General features: G+C 39.2%; 1 protein-coding gene and 1 long non-coding RNA gene across 4 annotated transcripts in view; one reads left to right on the forward strand and one right to left on the reverse strand.

Moving 5' to 3' along the window:
- Positions 1-257: 257 nt before the first annotated feature.
- On the reverse strand, positions 258-4,492 carry LOC143656032 (uncharacterized). Of its 2 annotated transcripts, none has more exons than XR_013162369.1 (3): positions 3,871-4,492; positions 2,069-2,247; positions 258-881 (listed from the first exon to the last, which is right to left on the reverse strand). It is a non-coding gene; the product is annotated as an uncharacterized LOC143656032 (long non-coding RNA). The 2 variants fall into 2 exon arrangements; XR_013162368.1 differs by having other exon boundaries at positions 258-1,681; positions 2,076-2,247; positions 3,871-4,490.
- The window catches only part of GOLM2 (golgi membrane protein 2), a 196,510-nt gene continuing 178,119 nt past the window's right edge, over positions 4,109-22,499 (forward strand). The window contains exon 1 of one of the 2 annotated variants that reach the window (XM_077127715.1): positions 4,109-4,818. In XM_077127715.1, coding sequence (XP_076983830.1) covers positions 4,492-4,818 — 327 coding nt within the window. In that variant the 5' untranslated portion in view covers positions 4,109-4,491. The remainder of the gene's footprint in view (positions 4,819-22,499) is intronic. The other variant, XM_077127716.1, reaches the window with a different exon arrangement.

Raw genomic sequence — 22,499 nt, forward strand, 5'->3', positions numbered from 1 at the left:
TATGAGAATTTCTTTTTTAATATTAAAAAACTGTACAGATACCAACATGATAGTTATACTTTTAGTGTACATTGAGTAAGAAATTATATAATGAAAAAAAATGGTTACTAGAAAGTTAGTAATTTTAAATAAAATTGTTATTCATCACAATAAATAACAGCTCAGGCTTTTTTTTTTTTTTTTAGTGGGATTTTGTAGACCTTATTTATTCAAAATACGGACAAAGGTTAGTGAACACACAGCTTTATTGATCCCTTTTAACTCCATGCCCTCCCCACAAATTGAGAATTAGTGCTTTTGTGATGGTATTAGCAGCAACAGCTAACACTACTGAATACATGCTAAGTATCAGGTATTGCTCTAAGGACTGTACATATATTAACTCATTTAATTAACACAAGCACATGAGAAAGACACTACTATTATTCTCATTTGTGGTGGAGATTGCTATTTGTCTCCTCATACTTTTATTTTCCTAACAAGTCTGAATTTCCAACTGGGGACATTGTTGCCTTACCATAAATCTGTAATTCCCTGACTCCTTATCTCTGGGGTTGACCATGTGACTTAAGTACAGATCAATGAGAAGCAAATGAAAATGCATGTTCGGGGAAGTCCCTCTAAAAGTTGGAAGAGGGGTGTCTTCCTTCCTGCTTCCAGGATCAAAAATGTGAGAGAGAAAATCCCATCTTGTTGAAGCTAATTTTTATTTTCCCATCATGTATAGCCAAATTTAATTCTGACAGATTTGCCATTTTAGAAAAGAGAAACTGGGATACTGAGGTTAAGTATCTTGCCCAATTGACAACATTAAGTGGCAGAGCTTAACTCAGGTCTTCTTATTGCAGAGCCCACATACTCCAGAACTTCTTGCAAGGAAGCTGTAAGAAATGGGTTTGGCATAGGGAAATAAGTTAAAATGTGTTCTCTTGACCAGTATTGGATGTGTCTGGCTAGGGGAAGGGGGTGGGGTGGGGCAAGCACATTTCTTTGGGTGAGGCAGCTCTTTTTGGCAATTCTGAAGTGGGTTGACAGTTGAGGGTTGTCTACCAGCAGCACTCCCAGTAACTGGGGGAACAAATCCTTCATCCCTAAAAGGATGCTGGGGCCATATTTTCTGCCTACTAAAAAAAGGACCATCTGAAGTATGAGCAAATAAACCCAAGCAGAGGGGAGAGAGAAGAAAAGTCAGAGTCCTGGAATAATCAATTCCTCTGGAGGTACCCGTTTCTACTGCTCCAATAGTACTGTGAACTATCCTAGTATCCTAATAGTTTTTTTTTTTTTTTTTAAACTAGTTTAGGTTGGATTTTGTGACGGAAAGAATCTTGCCTAATGCATGTGTACTTTGTATTTCTATGAGCTGCAGCCTTCCCTAACCTAGTACTATTCAATGACCTAAATACTGAGGAATAAGGTATAAAATAATTCACCCCTCTGCCCAACTCCAGTGTGCTGAACTTTTCGTGAATCAACATATATTGAAGATGATATAGTATGTCTAATAGAGTTTGGGGCTTGGGAAAGGGTCAAAAGGATCATAAAAGAGAAATAAGTAACATGACCTTTGTCTTTTTTTTTTTTTTCCTACATGGGCAGGCACCGGAAATCGAACCCCCGATCTCCCGCATGGCAGGTGAGAACTCTGCCACTGAGCCACCATGGTCCACTTGACTTCTGTCTTTAAAGAGACAAAATTCCTATGGTACAACCTCATTTGCCATTCTATAATAGATGCTATTCCCTAATTAAATCTTTAACATTATTTACTTGCTACTAAACTGTTTCCAGTTATGATTATATTTGTACCTATGCTAAAATGAGCAATTCTCACAAAAAATAGGAATTGACTTTTTAAAATAAAATTTTCTTTTTAGAATAATCTTAAATCTACAGAAAACCTGTGATGATAGGAGGGAATTCCTATATACCCCTACCTGGTCTCCCCCATTAACATCCTATTATTAGTATGTTAGATTTGTCACATTATTATTAGTAGTACTCTATCTACATTTCCTTAGTTTTTATCCAATTTTCTTTTTCTATTCCGGGATTGCATTCAGGATACTAATTACATTCACTCGTAATGTATCTGTAGGCTTCTTTTGGCTGTCAACACTTTTCAGATTTTCCTTGTTTTTGATGACCTTGACATTTTTGAGGTATATTGGTCGTGGTATTTGGTTGGCTACCCCTCTATTGGAATTTGTCAGCTGCTTTTCTCTTGATTAGGCTGGGGTTTGCATCCTAGGAAGGAAGACCACAGAGTGCTATTCTCATCACATCATATCAAGGATACACACTATCAACATGACTTATCACTGTTGATGTTAACCTTGATCACTTGGCTTAAGGAATTGGTTTTTATCTAAATTTGTTTAATACCTAACCAAGAACCACTTACAGGAGAGACCTGATGACAACTGGATTGACCTCATTAGTAGGAGTAGATAGCTTGATGAGTTACCCATCAAAATGGAAAAATATATTTTTTTCCCTGGGTGAAGAGAGGCCTTCAAGGTTCAGCCCAGCATTTCTGAGATGCATGACTTCTTCACTTCTGCATTTGTACAATGGAATAACAGTATCAAATGGCTCTTTTAAGAATCTAACAAGAAAATGTACATGGATGTTTTGTACAACATACTTTTAGATCTGCCAGAATCCCACATGAAAATGAAAACATCCTTGGGAAAAAATTTCTGAGTCAATTACTATTACTTTATAGATTAATTTTCAACTGTTAGTTAAGCAGAGTGAGGCCAATACAAAGCTGAGGAAAGGAGAGGTGGGAAGCCTCCTTATGTTTAATTATTTTCTATTTTTGCACTTGCTCCCTTTTGCCAAACTTTGTCATCTGAAAGTGATGGGAATTTTCTAGACCTTATGAAGCCAGAGCAAAGGCTCATATTTGACATGAACTAAATATTAATCTTTTTGGCAGTATTTATTTCCTGTACAGTATCTATGAGAGGATCTTCGCTCTTTGAAGGTCCAATAATTCTTCCAGGATACTCTAGGACTATGAAGCAAGTAACTATTTTTTAAATGAAAAGGAAGCTTAGAACAATGGTTCAAAGATGACAGTCTTCCTGCCTCAAAAATCATACCACTCTGACATGAATCGAAATACCAATGTTTTTCTTTTGAGGTTTTGTGCTCATGGAAGTTTTGGAACCTGAGGTCTGAAAAAAAATAAGCCAACTACATTCTCTACTTACGCAGATGAGAACCAATAATTTCATTTTTATGTTAGGTCAAAGGAAATATTCAGAGAAGACAAGAGTTGGGGGATTTCTCTGCATCACTATAGTTAAGCTGAATACACAGCAACATTTGGCCTGATGTAACTCAAGGGGCAATGGTGTTAGAGTCCAATGACCTGGATTCGCCTGTCTCAAATAAGACATGGAACTTTACGAAAGTTTCCGAACGTCTTACTGTCTTGAATTCCCCAGGTGTAAAACTGTGTTGAGAGGATGAGACCAGGCTTTCAAAAACAATTTTTAAGACAGTTATTATTTCTAACCCAGAATACGCTTGCTTTCCGTAACAGTGCACTAGTTATCACTCATCGAGGGCACCTTCTGGAAACTCAGCTCGAGGCAAAATCAGCACCGCGTTTGAACCGGAGTTTACCACATTCTGAGGTTCTGTCCATTCATGAAAGCGGTAACCTTGGAAACCTGGCTGTCACCACCCCTTTCAATCATAAAGCTTGATTTCTCCTTTTCTCCGTGTTGTTTTAGATATGTTTGAAAAAACACTATTTTATGCTCTTTTTTTTCCATATCGTTAGCACAAACAAGAAAATTCCCTACTGCGGCAAACACAAAATCTTTCTAGTCGCTCCTTCTAGCCGCTGCTCACCTACTGTTTCCCCTATGAAGTGTTTGCAGCTCCAGATGTCCTAGAATACAAAGCTCTTACCACGGCGAAAGCAGGACAAGAACTCCCAAATCTCAGAACCAGTAGTTCAAGGGAGATAACAAAAATACTCCAAACCAAGTATAAGAGCTACAAAAAACACCAGAAGGGAGAGAATCCTCGCGAGATACAGCCAAAGGGGGCGAGAGGAAGCCTTATTCTCGCGAGAAGAGAGGACATCGGCGGAAACTAGGAAATGGCCCCCTAGGCGACCCGGACTCAGTTAGTGGGCGGGGCCAGAGATAAATCCGCCCCCTTCCGGCTCCTGTCTCCGGCCCACAACCCTGAGGGCTCCGGGTGCGGATAGTTCAGTTCTCCCTGTTCCACCTGGCGGTTGTGAGGCCGGCTTCAAAGCCTCCGAGACGCGCTTTAGCCGGATTTGAGGAGGGGGGGCGGGGAAGGCCCTACAGCTTGCGGCCCCGCCCCCTTCTCCAGCTTGTTCGCGGGCGTAACAGCCCGCCTCCTTCACTAACCGGTCCTGGGGCTGCGTCCCCTGGGCAGCTCAGCAGCCAAGGCCTGCAGGTGTCGGCGGCGAGGCCCCGGGGCACAGCTGGGTTCGATCCCATGGTGGGGTTCGGGGCCAACCGGCGGGCGGGTCGCCTGCCCTCCCTAGTGCTGGTGATGCTGCTGGTGGTGATTGCCGTCCTCGCCTTCAATTATTGGAGCATCTCCTCTCGCCATGTCCTGCTTCAGGAGGAGGTGGCCGAGCTGCAGGGCCAGGTCCAGCGCACCGAGGTAGCCCGTGGGCGCCTGGAGAAGCGCAATTCGGACCTCCTGCTCTTGGTGGATTCGCACAAGAAGCAGATCGACCAGAAGGAGGCCGACTACGGTCGTCTCAGCAGCAGACTGCAGGCCAGGGAGGGCCTGGGGAAGAGATGCGAAGATGACAAGGTAAAGACGAGCCTTTTCCCCTTGGCCTCCATAACGAGCTAGTTTCTTTCTTTCTTTCTTTCTTTTTTCCAGCTCTGGGGATGAGGTGGCGGTCTGTTAGCCGAACCGCGGTTGCCTTATCCCTTCCAGAATTGCAACCCTGGAAGCTTCCCTTTCCCTCAGCAACCTTGTTTCTGCCATACTTTTTCCGGTTTATCACTGCCACCTTTTCCTTCATTCTCCAATCCTTGCAAGAAGAAACTGGTTGTAAGTTCTGGTTCTCAAGAGTGGATTGTGTATGGATGCCTTCTTTTCTCCAAGCTCAGCTGCTGAGCTGGCAGTAGTAATCATCTGACCTGTGTGGTGGCCTTACGTTCACAAACACAAATCTGGAGACTGGCAGGCTTGGTGTGGGAATCCTTTTTCCTTGCACACTGATCAGTATTAAGCATTAAAGAATGGAGTCTCTAACTAGTATACTCATAGTGGTCACCATTTATCTTCCTAAGCAATATGGCTTTTCTTAAATCTTTGTAAGACGATGTATTAAGTAATTAAGACGCAGATATTACTTCTTTTTTGTGATCAAAATATTATGATAGATGGGCCCTGGAGTCATATATAGCCCAATACAATTAATCCATTATTAGATACTCAATATTAATTGTTAATAAAAGCAGCTAAAAAGATAGGATCTAAAAATATGTTCTAAGCCATAGACTCTCATGTCCATGTCTTTGTTGCTTTCAAAATGAAGATTTTATTTTGCAGGAGGTTTTATTTTGAAAGAAAATAAAAATGAAAATCTGGCTCCTTAAATAGCTACTAGGTTAGGTGTTTTAGGCAGATGGAAAGGTATGTAGTTTTAAATTTATAAGCAGATCTGTGGATGAATAGCTTTTGTTTTCAACAGCCTATTTGGAGATATATTACTGGTTTATGATTTCTGCAACTTCTGTTGATACAGCAGTTGTGAACATTTCTGAGCTGGATAGTAGTTGCCTTTCTGTCTGGATTCCTCTTTGGTACTTTTCACGTTTGTGTGTGTGTGTTTTTATTATAATTACAAGTTTTTACTTGGTCAACTACATCATAATCATTTATAATAATCATTATAAGTTAAAATCTCCATGAATTTCCAACTTTGTATTATCATCAGCCTCTGCCTTCTTATTTCATGAAGATTGATACTTGAGGTAAGTGCTTCCCTATAACCCCCTCCTGTTGACGGTAACAGAGACGTCCTTGGAAAGGGGCAGAATAGCTGCAAATTTATGCACATATTACACACTGAACCTTGAAGACTGAACAACTCTCTTGGATGAAAGTAGGGAGAAATCCATGAAATTTGGAGTATTAAAATGAGGTCTTCGGGGCGGTGCAACAGTGGCTCAGTGGCAAGAATTCCCACCTGCCCAGCCGGAGACCCAGGGTTCGATTCCAGGAGCCTGCCCATGTCAAAAAAAACAGAACAAAAACCAAAAACCAATGAGGTCTTCATATTTGGAGTAGTATTCAAGGGAAAGATACATCTTGATTAGTAATTCATACTCTGGATTCCATTTCTTCCATCCATTGGACTGTTACCAGTTTCTTTCAAAAGTTTTTCACTTTTGCCAACTGTTCTAGTTTACTAGCTGCTGGAATGCAATATACCAGAAATGGAATGGCTTTTAACAAGGGGAATTTAATGAGTTGCTAGTATACAGTTCTAAGGCCAAGAAAATGTCCCAATTAAAACAAGTCTGTAGAAATGTCCAATCAAGGACATCCAGGGAAAGATACCTTGGTTCAAGAAGGCTGATGAAGTTCAGGATTTCTCTCTCAAGTGAGAAGGCACATGGCAAACACAATCAGGGCTTCTCTCTCAGCTGAAGGGGCACATGGCAAATACGGCCATATGGTGGCAGCCAGTCTCTCCCCAAGCCAACTTCTCTCCTGGCTTCTGGTTTCATGAAGCTCCCTGGGAGGCATTTTCCTTCTTCATCTCCAAAGGTCACTGGCTGGTGGACTCTCTGCTTGGTGGTGCTGCAGCATTCTCTGCTCTCTCTGAATCTCTCATTCTCCAAAATATTTCCTCTTTTATAGGACTCCAATAAACAATCAAGATCCACCCAAATGGGTGGAGACATGTCATCCCTTAATCCAGTTTAACAACCACTCTTGACTAAACCACATCATCCAGGGAGATGATCTGATTACAGTTTTAAACATACAGTATTGAATAGGGATTATTCTACCTTTATGAAATGGGATTTATATTAAAACATGGCTTTTTGTAGGGGACATACTTCCTTTCAAACCAGCACACCAACTATTTATAGGTGTTCCCAATTTTAAAAGTGGTTATTCCTTTACATATTCCCCTCTCCCAATCATCCAATTTCTATTTTATTTTCACTGCCAACTCCAGGTATTGGTGGTCTATAAGTGCTCCATCAACTTTCTGTTTTTTTGTCCTTGTCTTAATGCTTTTTTAAAATTGTGATATCTATATAACATAAAATTTGTCATTTTAACTATTTTAAGTGTACAATTACATGGCATTAATTACATTTATAATGTTGTGCTACTATCAACACCATCCATACCAAAGCTTTTTCATTACCCCAGAGAGAAACACGGAAACCATTAAACAATAACTCCTCCTTTCCTCTTCTCCTAGGCCCTGCTAACCTCGAATTTACTTTCTATCTCTATGACTTTACTTATTCTAGATATTTCAACTAAGTGGAATTATACAATATTTGTCCTTTTGTGACTGGTTTCACTCAACAATGTTTTCAAGAGTCATCCATGTCATAGTATGTATCAGCATTTCATTCCTTTTTATGGCTAAATAGTATTCCACCTCATGTATACACCACATTTTGTTTATCCATTCATCTGTGGGTGTACACTTGGGCTGTTTCTACCATTTGGCTATTGTGAGTAATTCTGCTGTGAAAATTGGTGCTCAGATATCCATTTGTGTCCCTGTTTTCAGTTCTTTGGGCTATATATATGTGTGTGTGTGTGTGTGTGTGTATATATATATATACACGCCTAAGTTTATATATATTTAACAAAATTTGCCATTTTAACTATTCTAAGTATACAATTACATGGCATTAATTACATTTATAATGTTGTGCTACCATCAACACCATCCATACCAAAGCTTTTTCATTACCCCACAGAGAAACACGGAATCCGTTAAACAATATATATATATATATACACACCAAGTTTATATATATATATTATATATATACACACACACACCAAGAAATGGGATTTCTGAGTCATATGGTAATTCTATTTTCAACTTTCTGAGGAACTGCCAAACTTATTTCCACAATGGCTGCACCATTCTACAGTGCCACCAGCAGTGGCTTCCTATTTTCTCTGCATCTTTGGTAACACTATTTTCTGTTTTTTTAATAAGTGCCATCCTAGAGAGGTATGAAGTGGTATCTTATTGTGGTTATGATTTTCATTTCCCTGATGCCCAGTAATGTTGAGCATCTTTACATCTGCTTATCGGCCATTTGTATATCTTTAGAGAAATGACTACTCAAATCCTTGGCCCAGTTTCAAATCAGATTATTTGTCTTAGTTGTTGAGTTGTAGTAGTTCTTTATATAGTCTGGATATTAAACCCTTATCAGATATATGATTTCTGAATATTTTCTCCCATTTTGTAAGTTGTCTTTTAACTTTCTTGATTATGTTCTTTGATGCACAAAAATTTTAAATTTTGATTAAGTCTGGTTTATCTGTGTTAGCTTCTGTTGCTCATGCTTTTGGTGTCATATCTAATAATCCATTGCCAAATAGAAGATCCTGAAGATTTCCCCGTCTGTGTTTTTTTCTAAGAGTTTTATGATTTTAGCTATTATCATTTGGTCATTAATCCATTTTTGAGTTATTTTTTGCATATGGTGTGAGGTACTACTCTTTTTTTTATTCATCTTCCATTCTTCATTCCTTCCTTTTTCTGAAGATACTCTCTTGAAGTTCACATGTGGCAGTTTTTGTAGTCAGATCCAAAGAAGGGATTCTATTCTCAGTCTTCTGATCGCTCTGTAGTTTGATCTTGTTGATTGTCTTTAGCTTTTTGAAATTTGTCTCCTTTCTTGCTTCTATGGTATTGAATCCTCTGAATTCTCTTCCTATCTTCTTCACTATCTACTGTTGGATTTTTTTTTCCTCTAGCTGCTAATGGACTCTATACTTAGGCTTTTGCTTTCCCCTTAAAACAGTATTTCTTTTTTTTTTTTTTTAATCTAAAAGTAGTATCACATTATTCTAATTCAAATTTCTATAACTACAAGTCATGTTGGGCTTTAGGATTTTTTTGTTGTTGTTTCTTCTCGATGGCCATTTTAAGTTTATTTGAATATTTAAATCAAATTTATTTTTGATTAGCTGACATAGAGTTAAATGAACCCAATTTATATGTATAGTTCAGTGGTTTTTGACAAATGTATATACCCATGCAACTACCACTCAAACATTTTTATTATCCTAAGAAGTTCCCTGGTACGATAAATGACCCCTACTCCTAGTACTGGGTAACTACTACCTGATTGCAGCCATTATGTATTAGTTTTGCCTGTATCCAAATTTCATAAAAATAGAATCATACACTGTATTAGTTAAAATTCTCCAGAGAAATAGAATCAACAAGAAATATTCATAAATATAAAATTTATAAAAGTGTCTCACATAACTGTGGAAACATAGAATCCAAAATCAGTAGAGCAAGCTGTGAAGCTGACGATTCCGATGGAGGATCTGGACAAACTCCACAGGAGAGGCTTGCTGGCCGAAGCAGAAAGAGAGCCTGTCTTTTCTGAATCCTCCTTAAAAGGCTTCCAGTAATTAGATTAAGCATCACTCATTAAAGAAGGCACTCCCCTTGGCTGATGGAATCAGCTGTGGATATAGCATGCGATCATGATTTAATTCTATGAAATGTCTTCATAGCAACAGACAGGGCAGCACTTGCCCAACCAGACGAACAGGTACTACCACCTGGCCAAGTTGACACATGGTCAGCATATACTATGACATACAGCATATACTCTTTTGTGTCAAGGGCCTTTCACTCTACATAAATTAAAGCAGTGTTACTTGAGCATTGTTAAACGGAATACTGTTCTATGAAATGTTCATAGGTGGTCAGGAGAGAAAAGGAAAACTGTTTTGGAGGAGAATGTTAAGTAGTAAATCCTGCTCTTGAAGTTCATAATGCCTGCTAGTATATAAAAGCTCTAAGCCTTTATGTAAAGGAGCCCATTTAATTTTGTTTATATAAATCCTTCTCAATTTATTTGAACACAGATCACTATCTTTATGGTTTACCTATTATTGCAGTACAGAAGAGTGTGGCAAACACACTGATTTGGGAATGCTTTTCTAGATATCTTAATATATAGCATTTGGCTAATAGTCTTTGCAGCTGTCTCAAAAATTTCTCTTACTTGCATGCCAATTCCAGATTTTGAGCTAGCAGTAACATCTTTTTTTTGAGGTGCTTGTGAATGGCTAAAATTGGAGTCAATGAGGAGGGTCTGAGCCTCTTAATAGAAAGGGTGATCTTTCTATGGATGAAATTTCTCTCAGAGGTGTTTCCTTTATTGCCCCCACTTCTTTGATATTTGGCGAAGTATATGGTAGATTAAAAAACATTTCAAGCTTTGAAGGCTGCAAATAAAGGTATAGAATTCTAGCCTGTTTTCCATTTGTGATTTTTGGGAGCAAGATTTTTAACCATTTGAGCCCATTTATCCATTGGTAAAATGGGTATCATAGTACTTACCTCATAGTATTGTTGTGTACATCTGAGATCACATATATTTAGAAGTATTAAGCTTGGCACATTACAAATCAGATTGTGGAAAAAGACAAACCCTGAAGCTTCCTTGTTTTCTATAGCTGATCTAAAATCCCTTTTTTTTTTCCTTGTCTCTCTGGGTCGTGTTGGGTTGTGATTATATTTGGAAGAAGAAGTAAATGTGACAATTGAATGTCTCTGTCATTTTAAATGTGTAAAGGCTCTGGTCTTCAGGATTTTCTTCTGTAGCAGACACTGGTGGTGCTTAATAAAAGATAGTGAACATTGGAGGTACAAGTTTAATTGTTGAGGCTCCCTAACTCCCAACCTTAAGTCAGGCTACTTGGAAATGAGCCTGTGGCCCTGTTGCTGTTCCCTTGTCTACCCAGTGGGCCATCCACACTCCCTTCATCTTTACTGACAAGCCCTGTTTTGTTTGATGTGTATGCTTCACCCTTGTGACTGAGGGGTGAGTTCTGATTGGTCTAAGCCAATTATGGTTATTCCATTATTCTTCCCAATGATTAGTTTAGGAAGAGGCTTATGATCTACTTAGTGAGTTGTGAGGGGAAGTCTGCCAGGAGACTTCTGAGAAAATATTCCTTGTTCCTTTAATCTAAAATCCTCAGCCTAATCATGAGAAAGCATCAGACAAACTTATATTGAGGGATATACTACAAAATATCTTTTAGAAGATTCATACTTGAAGTGCTAGTCTTCTTTTCTGTATCTTATGCATTCGTTGCATTTGCATGTGATACCTGAAATCAGGGTAGCCACAAGGGCCAGGAGAGTTAGTTAATGAGCAGTCGAGGCACAGAAGATGACAGAGTAGAATATTGGCAGTAGAGTATTGTTACTCGTTATGTGGGATAAAAAATTTTTCCTTATTGTTTAAGCCAGTTATGTTAGAATTTCCTTAGTTGCAGCCTGAGGTGTCCTAACATCCCCATTGCCAAAGTGGTATCTACTATAGGTTAAATCTTATATACCTCCAAGGAAATAAATCTTGTCTCTGGTTTTGGGGGTCTTCAATGGCCTTTATTGTCTTTATCTTAAAGTACCAATAATGGTTTTTGGATATCTGGCTAGGTACCTCCTTCACAGCCTCTTACAGATCAGGGTCTTATGGAGGCATGACCGTCACCCTTCCCACCCCACCACACCTCTAATAGATGTTGTACTCAAAGATCCCTTTGCCTTGCTGACCTGCATTAGATAGAATATGGGATGTGTGTGTGAGGGTGCTGGCAAGCTTCTCCTTGCTCAGCTTTTTGTTTTTGAATAAACCTTCAAATTTTATAATAGTTTTAGATCTACAGAATTATTGTGAAGATAGTATAGAGAATTCCTGTATATCCCATATCCATTTTCCCCTATTATTAAAAACTTACATTGGTATCATATATTTGTCACAATTAATGAACCAGTATTGATGCATTATTATTAATGAAAGTCCATATACTTTATTCATGTTTCCTTGATTTTTCTCTGGTGTCATTTTTCTGTTCCAGTATCTCATCCAGAATACCACATTACATTTAGTTGTCATGTCTACTTAGTCTATTCTTGGTTATGACAGTTTTTCAGATTTCATTTTTTTTAATGATCTTGACAGTTTTGAGAAGTGTTGGTCAAGTATTTTGTAGATTATTCCCTCAGTTAGAATTTGTCTGATGCTTTCTCAGGCTTGTAGTTATGGGTGTTGGGGAGGAAGACCACAGACGTAAAGTATCATTCTCATTATTTCATATCAAGGGTACATTTTCTCAATGTGCTTTATTATGTATTGATTTTAACCATGATTACCTGGCTTAAGGTAATATTTATCAAATTTTTCCACTCTGAAGTTACTTTTTTTCTCCCTTTTCATACTGTACTCTTTGGAAGAAAATAGCTATGTGCAGTCCACACTTAATGGAATGATGGGTTATGCTGCGCATCATTAAGGATAGAATGTCTTACATGAACTATCTGGAATTCTTCTAAATTCTTCTAAAATGGATTTGTCCTTCTCCCCAAGTTATTATTTTATTCAGTCATTTATTTATGTCAGTGTAGACTTATGGATATTTATTTTATACTTTGTGTTAAAATCTAATGCTACTTTATTTTGTTGAAGTCTGAATTCAAGGGGTCAGCAGAGTCATGCACCCACTGAAATCCGTAAGGGAGACTCCTTCCTTGCCTCTTCTAGCTTGTGGTGTTTGTGAACAATTTTTGGTGTTCTTTGGTTTGTAGATACATCACTCCAATCTTTGCCTCTGTTTTCACATGGCCTTCTCCCACGTATTCTGTGTTTCTTTGTCTCTCACAAGGACATGAGTCATAGTGGATGTAGGGCCCACCCTAATACAGTGTGGCTGCACCTTACCTAATCATATCTGCAAAAGACTCTATTTCTATATTAGGTCACATTCCTAGGTACCAGGGATTAGGACTTCAAGATATCTTTTTGAAGGGAACACAGTTCAACCCACAACAGACACTTTCTTACTTTTTGGCACTGCAAGATACTCCAGATTCATCTTATATATTTCCTGCCTTAGTCCTAGAATCAGCCATTTCTTCATGGAAGCCTGGCTCTTTTTAATTGGAGAATGGTATTAGAAACCAAAATCTAAGTGCTAGGGTGCTGAACAATAAATGACCTCTCATTGTGTGTGTGCGCGCATAGTACTCATAAACATACAAAATGTGTGTAAAAATCCTGTCACATAGTAGACATTTATTAAATGTTATTTAGACTATGGATTCAAATTCTGGATCTGCAATTAGTATGTGCATAACCTTGGGCAAATTCTCTGTTCCTCAGTTTCCTCATTGTAAATGAGACAATAATAGTAATCTCCCTCACACATTCTTGTGGCTTTAAATGAATACATTCATTAAAGTGCTTAGAGTAGTGTCTGATACATAGTTAAAAACAAGTTTAATCAATGTTAGCTTTTATTTTTCTATATCTACTTCCTTATTTCTTCTCAGTGATCTTTCTAGGATGGAGCTCCTGCCCAAGATCCGGTCCCGACTCTAGCCTTCCTGCCTTACACTTTGCTCTTACATATATGATTTTTTTTCTTTAACATTTCCTGGTCCCTTTCTAGTTAAACTTAGCTTGCCCCTCCCATAATTGCCTTGGCAGACTCCTCGGAGTCTGCTTTGTTCCTCTGTAATTTGAGAATCCATCTTGTACAATTCTAATATGCTGCACATAATAATTCCTACCTTTACCTCTGCCTTACCAGCCGCAATGTAACTGAGTTCTAGCTGTAATTTAATTGCTACTTCATATTATTAATAAACTATTCAAAACTCATACTCCCTCACCAAACTCCCTCCCTTTCCTACCTTCTTATTCCCTATAAATGATGCTAACACAACCATTATTTAAGATTGAGTCTGGAAATATTGGTATCTTTGGTTCCTTCAGAATTTCATATTCAGTGACTCAACATACCTGGATTATTATTGTAGCTTCCTAACTAGTCTCTTTACCCTGTTCTGTATTCCTTTGTCAGTTCTGTCCCTCAAAGTAAACCTTCTCTTCCTACAGTCTTGCTCTCAGAGTTATTCTCTGTTGTTTACTGCATCAAATCAGAATCCTGGTAAGATTGTCTATAGAGAGACTCCAGCTAACTTTATCTCCCACAACCTCTTGATCCAAACTGTTCCAGACAGGCTGTTTGACTTACTTTTGTCTCCCTATTTACCTTTGTATGTTATGCTAATTTGTGTTTCTATGCCTTTCTACTTGTTTTTAGCCTTTTAGCCTCCATTATCCTCAACTCTTTTCTAACTATCTGTTCTACCAGTCTTTTTTCTAGTTTCTGATGCATGTCCACCATAAAGCCCTCTGGGATTAATGACCTAGAGTATGTTTTTCCTATTCTGTACTCAATTTACATTTATTATCTTGATGCCACTAATTTATTTTGTTCTTTTACTGTAGTTTCTTTTTTAATTTTTATTGATATATATTATATATTCACATACCATGTAATCATCCAAAGTGTTAATAGTGTCTTATGTGTTAACCTTGTCTTCTCAACAACATTTTAAGTTCTTTAACCATGTTTTAAATTTTTTGATGTGAATTCCTGATAACCCCTTCCATTAGTGTTGATACATAGTGCACACCCAAAAGTAGGACTTTTGGAGCCAGACAGTTTTGGTTAAGAATTCTGTTATTATCTACCTTATCTTACTTATCTTAAGCCTCTTTACTACAAAATGAGGAGGATAAATGAAATAAAATATGTAAGGTCTTGGCAAGTACAGACCTTGGCATTTAATAATGTTAATTCCTTTCTTTCCTGGGTTCCTTAGTGTAGTTAATCTTAAAGAAAATTGATCTTGTATTATTCTTTTGAAACCCAAATATATTAGTTAAAGTGACAAAAAGTCATATTGAGTACCTGCTGTATTCTGTACTGAATAGCCTTAGAAATATGTTTCAACTTTTTTGTATCCCTTTCTTTTTGCATATTTCTCCATTATCTCTTGCCCCTTTCATAAGGAATAGAGTCATCCCAGAAGGCTCCATGGAGATCATAAAACTTAAGCTGGTTCTTGAAAACTGATGGCAAGGACATTTTTATCCGTAGGTAAAAGGACATTTAAGGAGTTCCCCTCAATCTATTCCATAGAGGTAAAGAAACAATTCTTAAAAAAAAAAAAAAGGCAGTTCTTACAGGTTGAGATTTAGTATTAATTCCCTGAAGTGATAGGAAGTGCTGGTTGAACTGTGACTTCATTAAGTATGAGGAACTACTCTTCCTTCTATTTTGTTGGATGAAGACCTATGATACCCTGTATTAGCTTCTTCCTTAGAAGAGAATTCTTTTGATTAGAAGTCCAGGCTTCCCTTTAGGCACAGGGTGGGTATGCACTGGTTTCTGTATCTCACTGAAATCTTTCTTGGTGCGGACTAACTTTAGCTAACTTTCTTTTCACTCTTTTTTTCTGACAGGGGAGATCCTTTTATATACAGTGTTGACTCACAACTTGCCCAGTTACCTTCATTGTCTGATTCTTCCTGTTTGCCAAACCAGATCCTAAAGTTGACTTAAGAACTTATCTTCAGGAAGTCTTTTCTATTTAATATAAATTATTTACTTTCCTTTTACAATTTCAACTCCACATCTAATTTAAATTCAACTTGTGACAAAATATTTTCTCATTTGACAAAGGCCAAATCAACAAACATGTTTTGCTCTTAAACTTGATTCTATAGCACTTTGTACTGTTGATCTTTCCAGCCTTCTTGAAACTTTTTCCCTTTGGTTTCATTTGATAACACTCATTTCTCCTGGTTTTCCAATCCCTCTCCCATTCAATGTTTGTATACTCTGCACTTCTATCCTTAACCCTATTTTCATTTATTTATTCATGAAATATGTTTGAGCTTCTGTTTGGGTCAATATCTGTGCTAAGCGTTATGGATTTAGCAATGAACAATGGACCTTGCAATTGAGCAAGGAACATGAGTAGAAGACCTAATCTAGTCTGTGGGTTTAGGGAAAACATTCTTGAGAAAGAAAATTTTAAAAAGTTTAGGTCTTAGTGAAGTAACGAATGAGTAAGAGGTTGGGGAGGACTAAGGTTGGAGGGAGATGAGAAGAGGGTTCTAGTTGTAAAATATTGTATATTTCAAAGCACAGAACAGGGGAAAGCATAGAGAGTTCGAAGATGTGAAAGATTGGTATGTGGAGTGGAAGAACTAGAGGAATAATTATAATAATTGATGCTGGACTGGAAGGCTGAAGTCTGATTGTGAAAAGATTTGTGAGCTATGTTAAAGGCAACAGGAAGCCATTGATTGGTTCCCTTCACCCTCTTTTTTGTGTGTTTTCATTTTTATTTTATAATACTCCTTGAGGTATAATTTATGTACAATGAACTGCACCCATTTAAAGTGTGCAATTTGATTAGTCTTGACAGATTTATATACCTCTGTAAACACTACCACGATCAAGATTCAATACATTTTCACCACCCTCTCAGAGTTTCCTTCTGTCCCTTTGCCATCCCTCCTTTTACCCCTGACTCCAGGCAACATCTCTTCTGCTGTCTGCCATTATAGATGAGTTTGTATTTTCTAGAATGCTATATAAATGGAATCATACAGTGTGCACTTTTTTGTGTCAGGCTTCTTTCATTCAGCTATTGTGTCCCACTGAACAAGTGGCAGGACTTTCCCTGAAAGACAAAACAGGGAAAGACCCAACTGGACCTACCCCAAACCACCCCCACTACGTGTCCTGTTGAGATCCCTAAGGAAAAGGTAGTGAATTCCAGGGCGATCAGTCCAAAAGCCTTTTTTAGGGGAACTTATATACAGAGAGCTGCAGCTACCTTGTAACTGACAGCAAAGTTGGCAAGAAGTTCACTTGAGTGTGTCCTTATCTGTGGCACCTTCTCTACAGGTTATATATAGTTGAGGGACAAACCAGTGGCTTGTTTTTAAGTTTTGGGAAGTCATCTTTGTATATATTCTTTTCTCAAAACAAGATGTGCTTGGGGTAGGCAGCATTCAAGGTTATAGCAGCCAAAGCTTGGTGTGCTTCCAGGGAGTTATGGGGAGGGATGCCTTGGGTGAAGAGTCAGGGGTGAGGTCAAACCTCAGTCAGGTAGAAGATGCTCTATGTATCATACAGTCCACCTCCCTGACTGGGCCTCGCCGCCTTCTGCAAGAATCCCTGGGCCATGGGAGGGTGGGGGAGTATAGCTTGTAAAACTATTTTTCCCATTTTTAAGGAGCATTAGAGACAGAACCCATACTAGCAGTATATACAAGTGTGTAGAATAAGTCCAATTGTCACAATACCCAGAAGACTTATCAACAGTGTTTTCCACCAGCTGTTGCAGCCTATAAATCAAGCCTTTATTTAAGATACCATGAATCATCACCCATATGAGTACTTTTTGCAAGTGAGCCAATCTGCTTAAACTTTTTTATCTGAAATATAGACATAACATTCAGCTTTTAATAAGGAACATGTTCCCCCTTGTGCTGTGGTGAGACTGCCCAGGTCCATGCAGTTTTGTAGCACCACTTTATACATAGCATAGTCATAATTTCTTAATTTTGTTTGGAGAGGATGTGCTCAATGTCATTGAGGGCCATTGTTACTTCTGTTACTTTCAGAAGACTTCTCTCTTGAGTATGATATCACTGTCACCTCCTTGGGGAACAAAAACAGAGATCAAGTAATCCCACCAAGAGGATACATACCTGCTCCACCTCCCTCTCCAAATAGCTTCATTTAAGGGAGCTGGGATTGTGTCTGATATAGACTGCATCCAGGAGAAGCTAAGGGTACATCTCTCTATCCATCTGGGAGGAGGTCACGGCCACATGTTTGTGCCAGTTAACCACTGTGTGCCATTAGGGGAAATCAAATAGTTACTGGGGCATTGGCTGTGAGTTGGTAGCAAGTCAGTTATTGCTAGTTAGGACAATGGTTATGGGATTGTTTTCAGGAGAAACATAGCCAGATATCTAGTGTTAATTGGTTCATGGTCTTTTGTGTGGTGTCTCTGTTCCCAAGACAGCGCAGCAGGTCATGATAGTATGTGTACCTGTGGTAGGAGTTAGCCAGCTAAACCCATCCCATAACTGAACACAGGACCTCCACCAGCAGAAGATTGTATTCTTTGGGGCATTGCAGGCTTCTCTTAATGAAGATTTTCTGAAAAAGGTTAGATTATGCCCTAGTGTGTTTAGCTCTAACCCCCATAAATTAACATTTCCTTCAGCTGTTCTTGGATCCAGTGTTAGACAGCCATCACGAAGCAGATCAATCCTCCAGGAGACACTCCATGGTTGTTGGAGGGCATAAGGCCACAAACCCAGCATTCAGATTGGTTAAATGTGTCTGCTATGTTGTGGGCCCAGGCTAAAAACATATTTTCGGTGGTGCTCCAAGCATTAGCATAAACATAAAAGCAAAAAGGTAAGAACTTGTTAGGAGCACAGATTAGGCTATCTCGCCCTTTTGTTACTATGAAACTGGTGTTGGTTCTTTGTTTGGCAATGACCTCTGCCACAGCAGGGACTCACCCTGGCTGACTATACTATACCCTTGGTTCCACCAAAGGAGGGGCTGCCACTTCTGTGTTAACAGTTTTAACAGTAATCCAATGCTCCATTGCCACAGCCATGCTCTTTGTGATGGGACGCTCACCTGGCCATTGGCACTGTGTCTCCTTAGGTCTTCTATTAGCAGTGTTTGGCTTAGCTCTAGGGTGGCAGGGGTCTTCTGCCTTATTGGCAAGAAGATCTCCATCTATCTGTTGAATATTATTCGCTCTAGACCCCCAAGGTATTTTTCTAGAATCTACGGTGATAGGGAGAGCAATCTATAGTGTTATCCCATCTCTGGTGTCAATTATCTTAGGGTAGCTCCAGGCTTCCTCCGTCCATTCACATACTTGTATATTTTTATATTTTTTATAGGTTTGTACAAGAGCTGGTGCTGCATGGATCTTATCAAAAGCTGACTTACGTCCTTTGGTGGGTGCTTCATTAAGATTTTTGAGGGCCTCTGGTAGGACTACTCATCCCTTAAGAGATGTCCATCCTCTTTTTGAAGATGCTGCCAGACTCTCTCCATGGCTTTCTGTAAAAGACTTGAGTCTACAGAGACTAGCAAAATAGCATCTGTATAATGTTCTACGTGTATTCCTGGAAGTGGACCCAAGGTGGCCTTGTCTCTGGCTATTAATCCATGACAGAGAGTAGGAATATGTATATATCCTTAGGGAAGGACCCTCCAATGTAAAGGCAAACACATCCAGTGACTGTTTATCTACTGGTGTATTAAAGAAAGCATTGATTAAATTCGTAGCAGCATGATAGGTCCCTAGACAAGTTATTTATCTCTATTAGGTCAGCTTCTTTTGAGTTATAAGGCAAATGAAACTGCCATGTTATCACCTCCTTCTGTGCCCAGTTTTGTATTAGGGTGCCAGTAAAGTGAGACCCTTGGTAATTAGAAATGATACTGGGCATGCCATACATTGTTACACTGCAGTCAAACACCCCTATTAGGGGATGTTTGGTTGGCCCAGTTGTAGGAGAATGTTTGCATGAAACCACTAACAGTGTCTACACAGGTAAGTGCATAGTGATAGCCTTGGCACCCTGAAAGAGGCCCTTTATAATCCAACTGCCTAATGTCTAAAGCTTTATTTCTCTTATTATATGGCCAGACACCCTGGACAGAGATTTGGGTTGCATTAAAAGGGCTGGCACCATCACTTATTTTAGAAGCCTCTGTATACTGGCATAATGCTGACAGTCTATCTGTCTCCAGCAGGGTCTTGGTGTCAGCTTGCAGATGACAAAGCAGAAAGCAAAGTGATTAGGCACTCACCCCGCTCCACTGCTGCCACTGTGGAGTGGGGAGTCCTAGCCCACCCTGTGGCAGGTTGGGTATGCTGCAGTTACCATAGCCACAGCCAGCTGAAAGCACCGTGGCCAGAATGAGCCTGGAGAATGGCAGAAAGAATGAGGAGAGTCCTTACAGCAGGTCCCTCCTCCCAGAGCCCTAATGTATTTTACCTTATTCTGTTTAAACGGACAAGCTTGCAGAGATGTTTTCCCTAACTCACCCGTTGAGCTGATTACCTCCACCAACTCATCGAATGTACTTTCGCTTTTTAAAACATTCCATGTCTTTGCATCCCTGCATACTGGCAGGCTAAGGTCTTTAGCCTAGGCTCCCCTTCTACCTTCACTACCATATCAGCTACTAGCAAAGTCATGTCTTGATCCAACTATACCTTTTCCTCTACGTTGGGTATTCTGGCTTTAGCTGTTAACTGTGCTTCAGGAGCCACTCTAACTGCCCAGAGCTGGGGCCATTCTCCTTGCTGTCAGCTGCGTTGCCTCTGTTCTAGTTTGCCAGCTGCCTAGATGCAATATACCAGAAATGGAATGGCTTTTAAAAAGGGGAATTTAATAAGTTGCTAGTTTACAGTTCTAAGGCTGTGATAAATGTCCTGATTAAAGCAAGGATATAGAAATGTCCAATCTAAGGCATCCAGGGAAAGATACCTTGGTTCAAGAAGGCTGATCAAGTTTAGGGTTTCTCTGTCAACTGGAAAGGCACATGGCGAACCTGTTGACATCTTCTACCTTCCTCTCCAGACCTCTTGCTTCATGAAGCTCCCCCAGGGGCGTTCTCCTTCATCTCCAAAGGTCGCTGACTGGTGGTCTCTGTAGTTCTCATGTTTCTGCTGTTCTCATCATTTTCAAGCTTTCTCCAAAATGCTTGAAATCCTCTTTTAAAGGATTCCAGTTAAGTAATCAAGACCCACCTGTAATGAGTAGAATCATATCTCCTTCTATTCAAAAGTTAATACCCACAGTTGGGTGAGTCACATCTCCATGGAGATAACCTAATCAAGTTTCCAATCTCTAGTACTGAATAGGGATTAGAAGCAACAGTTGCCCCCACAAGGTTGATTAGGATTCAAACATGGCTTTTCTAGGGTACAAAAATTCTTTCAAACGAGCACAGCCTCCTTGCTTGCTGACTTGGAGCATCACGTGCTCCCAGGGAAGCCTGCAGTTGTCTAAGAGGCTTGTGACAAAGCTATACATAGACCCTTGTGGCCAGCCTGGGATTTCATCACTTGGTTCTTTTCTACCCTAGCCCATTTCTGCAGAATCCTGCCAACTATGCAGATTATTCTGTCCCACAGAACTAGCAGTAGGACTCTCCCCAAAAGAAGAAATAGGGGTAGGCTTAGCTGGGACTGCCCCAAACCACCCACACTGAGCTGGTTGAGAGTCCAAAGAACGAGGCAGAAAATGTCAAGATGATCAGTCCAAAAACATTTATACACAAGAGTGTTGCAGCTACCTCAAGAGGGTCAGTGAGACCAGCCAGAAGTTCATTCAAGTATTTCTGTACTTATAGCAACTGCTCTACAGGTTATGTATGGTTAAAGGATGTACGTGGCTAAATGCCCAGGGCTTGTGTGGAAGTTTGGGGAAACATCTTGGTATGTCCTTTTTTTCTGAAAACAACAAATACTTGGAGTGGTCAGCATTCAGGGGTACAACAGCCAAAGTTTGGTATGCTTCCAGAGAGCTATAGGGAGGGATCTTAACAAAATCAGGTCTTCCAATCCATAAACATCATATTTTTCTGTTTCTTTAGGTCTTCTTTAATTTGGTGCAGCAAGATTTTGTAATTTTTCAACTTTCTAGACTTGTCCATGTTTTTACATATATCCCTAAGTATTTGATGTATTTTGGTTCTATTATAAATGGAATTGCATTTTTATTCCATTTTCTACTTTTCATTGCTGGTATATAGAAATATTATCGGTTTTATTTCTGTATTGTTTTCCTGAGCTAGAACTTGTTAGTTCTCGTGGCATTTTTGTAGATTGTTTAGAATTTTCTATGTACATGATAATGTCATCTGTAAATGAAGTTTTTTTTTTATCCTGGATGCTTTCTAATACATGTGTGTTTTCTTTCTTTTTTTTTTTTTTGCCTTATTGTCTAAGACCTCCAATACAGTGTCGAAAAAAGTAGGGAGATTGGATATCCTTGGAGAAAAAGGGTTTGACAAAATTCATAGTAGAATCTCTCAGCAAGCTAGAAATTGGAGGAAACTTCCTCAAATTTTTGAAGGGATGGGACTTCTGGGGAAGATGGCAGAGTAGGGGGCTCCAGGATTCAGTCCTTCCCTGAAAACAACTATTAAACAGTTTATCTGGAGATGTCTGAAGCAACTATATGGAAACTCCAGAGGCTAGAAGAATGCTGTGTAGCATCCAGGGAAGAGCAGGAGGAATAGGCTATAAATACAGTAAAGAACTATAAATTACTCTTTCTGCATGGTAGCTAATGGTGCCTATC

This window comes from Tamandua tetradactyla, chromosome 14 (assembly GCF_023851605.1).
Source record: "Tamandua tetradactyla isolate mTamTet1 chromosome 14, mTamTet1.pri, whole genome shotgun sequence".
In the NCBI taxonomy this organism is placed as follows: Eukaryota; Metazoa; Chordata; class Mammalia; order Pilosa; family Myrmecophagidae; genus Tamandua; species Tamandua tetradactyla.